The 12883-nt window shown below is 44.9% G+C and overlaps 1 protein-coding gene across 2 annotated transcripts in view; it reads right to left on the bottom strand.

The window, feature by feature from the left end:
* Nucleotides 1–12883, bottom strand: part of SYT15 (synaptotagmin 15) — a 68362-nt gene that overhangs the window by 37616 nt on the left and 17863 nt on the right. For both annotated transcript variants that reach the window (XM_073574852.1, XM_073574853.1), the window contains 2 exons: nucleotides 11374–11544; nucleotides 11161–11278 (listed from right to left, as the gene is read on the bottom strand). In XM_073574852.1, the coding sequence (XP_073430953.1) occupies nucleotides 11161–11278; nucleotides 11374–11544 (289 nt within the window). The remainder of the gene's footprint in view (nucleotides 1–11160; nucleotides 11279–11373; nucleotides 11545–12883) is intronic.

Below are 12883 nucleotides of genomic sequence, written 5' to 3'. Positions count from 1 at the left end.
AGAAAAAGAATAGGAAGAAGATGAAGAAATAGCATATGAAAATAATAGCTGAAGAAGAATATGAAGAATGGAAAAAAAAAAAGTTAATGGGAAGAAGAAGAAGATGAATAAGGTGAAGAAAAAGTTGACGAAAAAAATGCTACTACTGCGGATCATGAAGGAGAAAGTGTGGGAGAAGTACAAAAGAAGGTGAAGAGCATGGAAGTTGTGAAACATACATATCTGACTAAATATAAAAAAGTTAACATAGTCAATATCTTTTTAACTCTGAATGTCTTGAAAAAAAAATTGGAATTAATGCTATGCCATGTGATTTGAATAAACCACTATGCCTTTAATGTCTCCTCCACCTCCCACAATACATTCTACATGATTCTTATTTGTTTTCAATTATGTAGAATTAGCCAACAAGGAAATAAAGGGCTTTTTTAAATTCCGATACCGGAAGTCCCATTGACTTGAATGGGACTTTCAGAATCGACGATACCCGATATTTTTTTTTCGTATCGGGCGATACCATCCGATACGATATTTTGGGGTATCGAACGGTATCGCTCAACACTACTCTTAACCTCTGGTTGATCTAGCAGAGTCCATTGTTCACTCCAGTAGTTTTAGGACCAGTCCCTATACTGCAACCTGATCCCGCCACCCGACATTTAGACGACGTGGAATGAGCCCCACGGGCAGTATGGTCACTGCCCATGCATCTAGGATCCCTTCCCTCTACAAGGAGCTTCCTTCTGTCTGTTTCCTTCCCTGCAGCTCCTCCTGACAGGGAGCTGCTTCACACGGTGACCAGAAAAATGCCCACAGGAAAATTGCCAATTGCAGCATCAAAGTTTCAGATCTATGATATTTGAGGTGCAAGGTGAGGATGTTCACATGATATGAATAATGCCCACAGAAGATTGCCTACAAAAATGAATACCCACAGGAAAACAGTAGCAAGTTATAGGCGACATGCTCTGCAGGACAGAAAATAGCATAGATCTATAGGTTAAATACTCTGCAGGACAGGGGGACAGCATGCAAGTATACGTGGATGCTGTCCAGGGCAGAATAATGTAGAATTTTAGGTGAGAGGCTCTGCAGGACAGAGAATATAGAATTATAGGTTAAATGCTCTGCATGACAGGGGGGATAGTATACAGGTATAGGTGAGATGCTCTGCAGCACAGAAGCACATTTGCTTCCGCTTTATGAGGGCAGGAGTCATAATATTCTGTTGGTTCTTAAACTACGTTGTCATCTTTTGTTTTGAGAATTAGATATAATTCCACACCAAACATAAAAAAGAGGGTGGACAAAAGTATTGGCACTGTTCGAAAAATCATGTGATGCTTCTCTAATTTGTGTAATTAACAGCACCTGTAACTTACCTGTGGCACCTAACAGGTGTTGGCAATAACTAAATCACACTTGCAGTCGGTTGACATGAATTAAAGTTGACTCAACCTCTGTCCTTGTGTGTATCACATTGAGCATGGAGAAAAGAAAGAAGACCAAAGAACTGTCTGAGGACTTGAGAAACCAAATTGTGAGGAAGCATGAGCAATCTCAAGGCTACAAGTCCATCTCCAAAGACCTGAATGTTCCTGTGTCTACCCTGCCAGTGTCATCAAGAAGTTTAAAGCCCATGGCACTGTGGCTAACCTCCCTAGATGTGGACAGAAAAGAAAAATTGACAAGAGATTTCAACGCAAGATTGTGCGGATGTTGGATAAAGAACCTCGGCTAACATCCAAACAAGTTCAAGCTGCCTTGCAGTCCGAGGGTACACCAGTATCAACCCGTACTATCCGTCGGCGTCTGAATGAAAAGGGACTGTATGGTAGGAGACCCAGGAAGACCCCACGTCTTACCCAGAGACATAAAAAAGCCAGGCTGGAGTTTGCCAAAACTTATCTGAAAAAGCCTAAAACATTTTGGAAGAATATTCTCTGGTCAGATGAGACAAAAGTAAAGCTTTTTGGGCAAAGGCATCAACAGAGTTTACAGGAGAAAAAAAAAAACAAAAAAAACAAAAAAACCCCACACACAGTCCCTACAGTCAAACATGGTGGAGGTTCCCTGATGTTTTGGGGTTGCTTTGCTTCTGGCACTGGACTGCTTGACCGTGTGCATGGCATTATGATGTCTGAAGACTACCAACAAATTTTGCAGCATAATGTAGGGCCCAGTGTGAGAAAGCTGGGTCTCCCTCAGAGGTCATGGGTCTTCCAGCAGGACAATGACCCAAAACACACTTCAAAAAAGCACTAGAAAATGGTTTGAGAGAAAGCACTGGAGACTTCTAAGGTGGCCAGCAATGAGTCCAGACCTAAATCCCATAGAACACCTGTGGAGAGATCTAAAAATGGCAGTTTGGAGAAGGCACCCTTCAAATATCAGGGACCTGGAGCAGTTTGCCAAAGAAGAATGGTCTAAAATTCCAGCAGAGCATTGTAAGAAACTCATTGATGGTTACCGGAAGCGGTTGGTCGCAGTTATTTTGGCTAAAGGTTGTGCAACCAAGTATTAGGCTGAGGGTGTTAATACTTTTGTCTGGCCCATTTTTGGAGTTTTGTGTAAAATGATCAAAGTTTTGCTTCATTCTCTTTTGTGTTTTTTCATTTAAGACAAATTAAATTAAGATAATACTACCAAAGAATTTGTGTTTACAATCATTTTCAGGAAGAAACAGTATTATCTGACAAAATTGCAGGGGTGTCAATACTTTTGGCCACAACTGTACATAACTACCAAGAGAATAAGCGTGAACAGATCCTACGTAGTCATAAGTGGAAAGGGAAGGAAGTGCAGGCGCCAGATTCAGTGCCACTGAAATCAAAGGGAGAGCGGTGCTGCTATGGCACTTCCGGGTCCTCTGTTGGTCAGTGACATCACTATGGAGACACACGGGTCAGTGGGTGTGTGGCGCCCCCAGGAGTATGGTCGCCACACTGGCTTTGCCTTCCTCCAGGGGAGGGATATGCCAGGCTTGGAGGTAATGATGGGTCTCTCCAGCAGTTTACCTATACATGCAACACAGTTCCACTCCAGGCCAGCAGGGGGAACTCTGAACCAGGATTAGGGGGAGGAGTGCCCTCTGTGGGCCAAGAGGAAGGGGTGGTCAGTTAGTCTGCGGAGGGTGAAGTGTGCAGACGTGTAAGGAGAAGCTGGAAGTTGAGCTGCGGAAGGCGAGCTCCCTCAGCGTGAGAGCGCAAGAACTGGAGCCTAGTCTCCACGGTTGTATGGATACTAAAGGTCCTGCAACAGATACCAGAGGAGCAGGAGGCTGTAAATGCCCTGCTCCCATCTAAGACTTGAGGGCGCCACAGCAGCTTGGATAGAGAGCAGAGACTCAGGAGAAAGGAGCCCCCGAAATAGGCTATAGCTGTCTGCCGTGCAAGTAAGGTTCTTGGGGAACATCTGACAGGAGGAACTCTAGAGTAACTAAGTACTGGAGTGCTTCACACTACAAGGCGCTAGGAAGGAGACTGCACAGCCCTTCTGCTGAGAGAGAATCCCTGAGTTGCTTCCAGGCTAACCTGCTCCAATACCATCTGTAATCAGGACCCTGGACGGCAGTTATCAAGTAAAGGTACAGAAATTGCACCCCGCTGTGTCTAGTCTGCTTCCTACCCTTCTGGCACTGCTACATCCCTGTGCCAACCACCTACACTGCCCTGGGACTACAGCTCCACCTGTGGGGAGCTTTTATATTATTGCTGCACCCTACCATCAGTCCCAGCGGATCTGCATGCAGCGTCGGCTTAACACCTCCCTTGCCAAACACCACAGGTGGTGTCACGAACTATTATTCCATTAACTACATTCCCTATTGCTTGGGCACCCAGGGCCATGGACCGGGTCACCGCTGCTGTGACACATCCCTCTGACACACGGCCCGGTAACGAGTACCCCACAGCCCTGGGAGGGCGACCCAGGTGCTCTTGTCTGCTGGCCTGGCTGTCTTTCGAGAGCTTGCAAGAACCAGGGCTCATCCCACTGAATGCCCACTGTTATGATTGAGTCACCGTAGGAGGCAAAAACAGAAATGCTAGCTAAGTCCAGAAAACCAGAGAGGTTGGCAGCTATCGGATTGCAGACCCCTGATCCTATCACAACAACTAACAGTAGCCGTGGGGGGATCCTACGATGCCCTAGACCCCTCGATCACAGCCGGAGAATTAAGTAGGCCTAAAGAAAGAAAGGGGAAATCTAAACTGCCCCAGAGCAGACCCCAAAGCAGTAGGCAGCCCCCAACATATAATGACGGTGAAGCAAGATGAAAACACTAACAGACAGAAAGAGACTGAGCAAAGACGGGGCCCAAACTACCTAGATAGGAAAGGACAGGAAGGCTGCTGTCTGCAATCCGTGAAAAACCCTATGAAAATAAGAGCCAACAGACTGACAGTGAAAAAGGCCCTGAAGACGCTAGGCTTCAAAAAAGCTATGTCAGTACTCAGGAATATTCTGAAGACAGAGCAACCGGCAAAAAGGAGATTCAGCTCATCCCAGCAGGGAATGGCAGAATCCAGAAAAGCAAGGAAAACAAAAACAAAACATAAATGCAAACAGGCAAAGCAGAAAACTTAGCTTTAGGGAAGCAGGAATCAGACTGGTGTCCTAGAAGTCCACAGAGAAATCACCCGCAGGGCAGAAGGGCATCAGCAGCCTTATATCCAGTCAGTGATTCCACTCAGCCAGTCATCCTCATTAGGCTCAGGTGCCTGATAATCAGGCTCATTACCTTCCTTTACCAGAATAGGGAGTTCACCAGACCTCAGTGACGAAGGGGAAAATGAACTCACAACAGCCCACACTCGATCCCCATGGGTAGAACACCACTCAGACAACACAGGGTGAGGGGAACACACATTGGTAAGACTATTGGTTCACCAACAGAAAAAACACAGATGTGTAACGACTGTGGTCGCAGGGATCAAGGCTACGACCAGGCACAGGGGTACAGGTGCTTGCTTCTGATGGATCTCCATCTTCACTGAAGATCCAGATAACATACATAGTGTTGCAGAGACCCGTCGGGTCGCTGCACTGCGACACATGCTGCACTGCGACACATGCAGTGGCTGTGAGCTGACGACGTGCATGACAATGGTGCACACTCCGATGTCAGCTGCTGGGCTGTGCGTTGGCTACAAAAGACACTGGGTGACGTGGGAGCACAGTAAAGGTGAGTAGAATGTTTTTGTTTTTAAGTATGCATTAAGGGCAGAATGGGGACACATACACTAGGATTGGGGACCATGTAAACCAGGATGGGGACCATATATACTAGCATTAGGACATATACTTTATACCAGGATGCAGACGTATTTACTGGGATGATGGGCATATATACCAGGATGGGGGACATTTTACTACTTAATGTAGGGGGCAATTCATAAGTCTTAATAAAAATACAGGGGCCCATACATCTGACCAACGTGTGTGTGTGTGTGTGGGGGGGGGGACAGGTCCAAATTTCGCACCGGGGTCCATCGGACTCCAGTTACACCACTGCAAAAACATATACATTCTCAGCAAGAACACAAGGTGGTACAAGTGGCAGAAATTCACCTTTCTGCTGTGCCTTCTGCGCTTCCAGGAACAACTATCTCTGCCAGCAGCTCCTTGCTTTTAGTGGGCTCCCACTGAGATGTTAATGTATTAGATGTGACCTGCAGTCCCATATAACTCCACAGATAATACAGTGATACTTTTGTGAGTACTGATAGCAGTGATGGCTCCTCTGGATCACATTGCTCCTGGTCTGCATGTGCTGCCGTTTTGGGGAGGAGTAAGGCAGAATCAGTGAGAGATGAGAGCAGACTATATCTATCTATTGTTGATAATGACAGACTGCTACAAACACAGATCTTCATTTTTGCAGTTTTGCACTAGATCAACTGTAAATCACAAGTTAATTAGATATCATGGGAACATCCTCACCTTGCACCTCAAAAATCATAGATCTTAAACTTTGTGCTGCTGCAATTGGCAATTTTGTGTGTGGGCAATTTTCAGGGAACAACTTCACATATGTCTTTCCACTTCCTCCTGGCTCTAATAAAGTGGCAACCCAGTAGTCTGCATTATTCCTAATTATAACTATACAGGGATCATGTTGCAGATAGCGCAGCAAGAAGGCACTTGTATGTTGGGCTCTACCATGAGGTCCAAGCCCATGCTGTGATGGTGGCTGGATAACAATGAGGCTCGTTTCCTCCATCCCGGGCCCGGATTGGTAATCTGGCCAACCAGGCATTTTCCCACTGGGCTGCGATATATGTGCCTCTGTGGGCTGTTGGAGTGGCGGTGCCCGCTTATCCGGCTGCCGCCGATGAGGTCACCAGACCCTTTTAAATTCCTGCCACCGGCCCTTTAAATCTGTGGGCACGGCGGTTAACACAGGTATGCGTGCTCTGGCAGCAGCTCAGCTGCATTATCACTGACCAGTCAGTGGCACAGGAGGGGGTTAAGAAAGTCTGACATTGCACATCAGGACGTTCTTTGTGGGCGGAGAGAGTACGCTCTGCTCTCCTGCTTCAGGCTGCAGTGCTGAGGAGAGGAGGCTCAGGACATCAGGCCTACCCACGCCTGCCTGACGCTGTAATCACTGGATGCCTGCCAGGATAGGAGTGATGGTGGTGTCTGGAACCTGGTGAGTGACTACATGAGCTGGTGTATACTGGAGCTGGGCGTGTGGTGATGAGAGAGTAAATACGGTATATATATTATACATACACACACCTACGATACTGTATATGGGGCCATCATACAGTCATATGTAAAAGTTTGGGCACCCCTATTAATGTTAACCTTTTTTCTTTATAACAATTTTGGTTTTTGCAACAGCTATTTCAGTTTCATATATCTAATAACTGATGGACTCAGTTATATTTCTGGATTCAAATGAGGTTTATTGTACTAACAGAAAATGTGCAATCTGCATTTAAGCAAAATTTGTCCGGTGCAAAAGTATGGGCACCTCAACATAAAAGTGACATTAATATTTTGTAGATCCTCCTTTTGCAAAAATAACAGCCTCTAGTCGCTTCCTGTAGCTATTAATGAGTTCCTGGATCCTGGATGAAGGTATTTGTGACCATTCCTGTTTACAAAACAATTCCAGTTCAGCCAAGTTTGATGGTCGCCGAGCACGGACAGCCCGCTTCAAATCACCCACAGATGTTCAATGATATTAAGATCTGGGGACTGGGATGGTCATTCCAGAACATTGTAATTGTTCCTCTGCATGAATGCCTGAGTAGATTTGGAGCGGTGTTTTGGATCATTGTCTTGCTGAAATATCCATCCCCTGCGTAACTTCAACTTCGTCACTGATTCTTGCACATTATTGTCAAGAATCTGCTGATACCGAGTTGAATCCATGCGACCCTCAACTTTAACAAGATTCCCGGTGCCGGCATTGGCCACACAGCCCCAAAGCATGATGGAACCTCCACCAAATTTTACTGTGGGTAGCAAATGTTTTTCTTGGAATGCTGTGTTTTTTAGCCTCCATGCATAACGCCTTTTTGTATGACCAAACAACTCAATCTTTGTTTCATCAGTCCACAGGACCTTCTTCGAAAATGTAACTGGCTTGTCCAAATGTGCTTTTGCATACCTCAGGCGACTGTTTGTGGCGTGCTTGCAGAAACGGATTCTTTCGCATCACTCTCCCATACAGCTTCTCCTTGTGCAAAGTGCGCTGTATTGTTGACCGATGCACAGTGACACCATCTGCAGCAAGATGAGGCTGCAGGTCTTTGGAGGTGGTCTGTGGATTGTCCTCGACTGTTCTCACCATTCTTCTTCTCTGCCTTTCGGATATTTTTCTTGGCCTGCCACTTCTGGGCTTATCAAGAACTGTACCTGTGTTCTTCCATTTCCTTACTATGTTCCTCACAGTGGAAACTGACAGGTTAAATCTCTGAGACAACTTTTTGTATCCTTCCCCTGAAAAGCTATGCTGAATAATCTTTGTTTTCAGATCATTTGAGAGTTGTTTTGAGGAGCCCATGATGCCACTCTTCATAGGAGAATCAAATAGGAGAACTACTTGCAAGTGGCCACCTTAAATACCTTTTCTCATGATTTGATACACCTGGCTATGAAGTTCAAAGCTCAATGAGGTTACAAAACCAATTCAGTGCTTCAGGAAGTTTGTAGAAAGTAGTTAGGAGTGTTCAAATCAAGAAAATGATAAGGGTGCCCATATTTTTGCACCGGACAAATTTTGTTTAAATGAACATTGCACATTTTCTGTTAGTACAATAAACCTCATTTGAATCCAGAAATATTACCAAGTCCATCAGTTATTAGATATATGAAACTGAAATAGCTGTTGCAAAAACCAAAATTGTTATAAAGAAAAAAGGTTAACATTAATAGGGGTGCCCAAACTTTTACATATGACTGTATGTGCAGGGCTATTAGAACTTTTGCTCTGGGGCACCATGGTTTCTATGTACACCCCTGGTCGCCCCCAATTAGCTCCAGTCTAGCTGTTGGCCACGGTGTGTTGTCATTCCTGCCCCAATCTGTAGCAATCTGGGTGAGTTGGTGTCTATCTCAACCCAGGGACAAATTTAGTAAATTTAAGGAGGTGTCCATTGCTTTAACATTGATGGCTTTTTCTAAGGATAGGTGATCAAGGTCTGATCTGTGTGGGTGCGACGCCTGCCGCCACCACAGATCATCTGTACTCTGTGCCGGCGTGAACTGCTCAGATACTGCACATTTGGCACCTATTCAACTAAAGGGGCTGTGCTGTGCAGTTCTGTAGGGGTATGTGCACACATTGCAGATTTGGTCCTGCGGATCCACAGCAGTTTTCCATGCAGTGTACAGTACCATGCAAACCTATGGAAAACAAAAACCGCTGTGCACATGCTGCCGAAAATTCCGCGCAGATTTGCAGTGGTTTATTTTCCGCAGCATGTCAATTCTTTGTGCGGATTCCGCAGCGTTTTTACACCTGCTCCATTATAGGAATCCGCAGGTGTAAAAACGCAGGCGAAATCCGCAGAAAATCCGCACATAAAACGCAAGTCATTTTACCTGTGGATTTAGCAAAATTTGCATAAAAATCCACAGCACAATCTGCAATGTGTGCAGTTCCCGCCAGCACTGAGAACAGCTGACCTGTGATGGTGCCAGGTGTCGCACCAACACCGATCAAACATGATGACTTATCCTAAGGATCGGTCATCAGTGTTAAAGTAGTGGACAACTCCTTTAAATATACATGTTTCCATTCTCTGGTCCAGAACTGGCTGGTGGCTGACTTTTAGGTTTAATGAGAATGATATTTTCTCCCAGTCCTCCAGCCAGTTTTGCACCAGGAGCATATTTAGCCAAGATTATCTGATTTCTATCAATGCTGGACAATCGGTCTCTACATAAATCAGATCTTTTGGGCAAAATAAGCTCCTGGTGCACGACTGGCTGGAGGACTGGCCATTTTTAGTAGATGGACAATCCCTTTCATTTTTTTCTTTATGTGGTGATATCACTAAGGGCTCGTTCACATGATTGATGACAGAGAATCATATCGATTATGGTAATGACATCGATCACATTCTGCTCCGAGTTTGATCAGTGTCAGGTTACTGTGATCTGATTCTCTTGCATGAGATAATGGTATCACAGGTGCGGAGGAGATGGAGAATCTACATTATTCCATCTTCTCCATTCTCTGTGTCCACTTAAATCAGACTAGTCCGATGTGTCACACGCACCCATAGACCTGTATAGGTGCGCGTGATCCGATTTGGGAGCCACTCGTAGCATGCTGCAATTTTTTTTTCTCTTTTCAAAACCAAAAACGTCAGCAGGGTCACAGGGCATATGCGCAGTCATAGAATGCCATATCTCCCACCTTTTAAAGACAAGGAGGGATGTATACTGTAATTTTTCACCTATTTAACGCCCTTAGTGTTCTCGCCCACAAACTGTACAGAAAAGGCTGCATAGAAGATTCAAATCCATTAAATAGGAGTGTATGTGGGCTGCTTTTCAGTCCCACTCCGGTCCTGCTCCATCTCCTCCTGCCAACTACAGAGAGGGGAGGATTATCCTCTTCATCCGTCAGTTGCTCGCCCATCACCTCTTCCTCCTCCGTTTGTTCCTTGAATCTTGCAACTTCGATAAGTTTGCCTGTAATCACCAGCCCCCCCCTCCCCCCTTGATCGCAGTAATCCACTCTCCCTTGGCACCCGCCTGTGTGACCAAAGTCTTGAACTTAGAAACAATGGTATCCCTTCTGCATTCTTCTTATGGGACCACCATCTTAGTAGCCATTTCGAAACTGTGCAGAAGGATGCAGAGGTCCTTAATCTGTGTCCACTCTGTAAATGTGATATGCTCCACGTCTGTACTGCTTTGGACCAGGCTATACTACACTATCTGACTAATATACAACCACCTAACTATCTAGCTAAAATCTTGCTGTTAACAGTGGCAGCATCAGAAGCAGCCTCTCTGCATTGTTACAGTGTTAAAATGATGCTAAAACAAGATGTCCGCTATTTATATGGAGAGGGACATGCGATTACAGCAGCCAATGACACAAGCCGTAGTGTCAGGACACAATCAGGTTGTTTCGTGCGCCCTGATTGGCTAGCTGCAATGTGCACACAAAGTTTAAAAAAAAAAAAAAAAAAAAAAAAAAAAAAAAAAAAAAACACAACACACAACGACTGCTGTGCTTACAAGAACGCCGTGCCTCTGGGCTCTGAAAACCCCCTCCCCTCACATTTACCAAATGTTACCAATTTTATAAAGTTTTGCTCGCGTTTCGAATCATGAATCCAAATGTGCCATATTCATGCAGAATTTATGTTTGGTGATCGGTTTCCGAACAAAATCGCTCATCACTAGTTAGGATTCAAAAGATCCGTGTCTGTTAGATTTTATGCTGAAACAAATAAAAGCATTTTCAAGTTTTATAACAAGCACATGCCGGATGATATTTTTCTCTTCAAGTAAATGTGCTGCATTCTATGTATTACTAGCAGACGAATGCAAGCTGGACTAATTGTCTATTGCTTTTAGTTAATATATACAGTTTGATATCGTTAGACACTATAAAATATTCCCCAGTGCAGGGATTGTTGGGTTTTAATGTGTTATAACTTATCCAGGAAAGGTTTTACTCACTGATACCACGTTCCTCTTGGAACTGAATCCCCTTAGCTCTGAGCACCACCACTGTCAAACGTCCAAGGTAATCATTGTAGCTTAGCGAGAACTGGATGTCTCCATATTCTGAGGGTGGCTTTAAGGGAAGAATGCAAATATTGAAAAAAAAAAAAGTTTGATTTGATCATGGTCTAAACTGAGAATTGTGGCTGTTTTGACAGAATAGGTTACCTCTAAATTTTCTTGTTCCAAGTCTCTCCAAATAACCAGCTTTCCATCATCAGTCAAGTTCTCATTTTTCAAAGGAAAGATAACTTGTCCTAATAGATGGTGCTTCTTTATTTTATCCACATGGAAGACGGAAAACCTTAGAGTCCTTTGATGTAATGTTTTTCCAGAAACCTTTGGAAAATAAAGATGTTGTACTTAATTGAAAATATTATAGAGCAAGGATATCTTCCATTTAGCAATCTGTGCAGAGTAGTTTAACACTGCTTCACGTAAAATCAATAACTTATGTTTCAGTGTGTATCCAGAAACATTTCTATGCAGGGAACAACTAAAAATAAAAAAATCTATCAGTTTTTTTCTACATAATCTGACATTAGCATGATTAAGGGGCAGAGAGCCTAATTCTAACAAAATATCACTTTCTAGACTGCTTGCAGCAGGGGTCAGAATGCAGAGCTGTGTATAACCCCAACCACACACTTGATTGTTCAGTGTATAAAAAAAGAAATTACCATTGTCAGCAAGCTGCTAATCACTGGTGGGGGTGGGGTTACACAGATTAGCAAGACAGGCTTAAGCCCCCGTTACACATTGCGATATCGCTAGCAATATCGCTGTAAAGTCACTGATTTTGTGACGTTACAGCGATATCGCTGCATGTGATACTTACCTCCGACCGGCTCCCCCCCTGGTTATCGCTGATCGCGCGAGAAGCTGCTGGACCATTCCTTGTCCACTTTCTGCGGCGCTTCCGGCTGTGACGATGAGCGACGCGTGGAGCCGGGCGGGAGGACGCAGGATCGCCTGGTGTGACAGGTAAGTAGCGACCCCCGTCCCCTGCGATGTCGCTGGTGAGATCTGCCTGAGTGGCAGCTCACTAGCGACCACCCAGCAATTCACCAGCGATCCTGACCGCGTCATATCGCTGGTCGGGATCGCTGGTGAGTCGCTAGGTGTAACGGTACCCTTACACATGACACTAATCTTCTAATTATTTATTTATATAGCACCATTGATTCCATGGTGCTGTACATGAGAATGATAGTATCTAATGATAGTATCTTGCTAATATTGCAACTACAGCAAGCTGGTGAGCAAAGTAACATCCCTGGAATAAAGGGGGTTTTACACTAAGCGATAACGCTAGCAATATCATTAAAACGTCACTGGTTTTGTGACGTTATAGCGATATTGCTAGCGATATCGCTATGTGTGATACTTACCAACGACCGGCTCCCCCGCTGTCCATCGCTGATCGCGCGAGAATGTCCGGCTCCATTTCTCGTCGGGCGCTTCCTGCTGAGACTTCCTGCTGTGACGAGCGACGCGTGGAGGCGGGCGGGAGGACGTTAGGATCGCTGTGTGTGAAAGGTGAGTATCGTCCGCTGCGTCGCTGCTGCATCGCTGTGAGATCTTTCTGTATGAAAGCTCACTAGCGATCATTTAGCGATGCACCAGCGATCCTGACCGGGTCGGATCGCTGGTGCATCGCTAAATGTAAAAGGGCCTT

The sequence above is a fragment of the Dendrobates tinctorius genome, unplaced genomic scaffold (assembly GCF_039654945.1).
Source record: "Dendrobates tinctorius isolate UK_male_01 unplaced genomic scaffold, ASM3965494v1 ptg000040l, whole genome shotgun sequence".
Taxonomy (NCBI): domain Eukaryota; kingdom Metazoa; phylum Chordata; class Amphibia; order Anura; family Dendrobatidae; genus Dendrobates; species Dendrobates tinctorius.
This window is presented reverse-complemented; position numbering and strand designations above follow the sequence as displayed.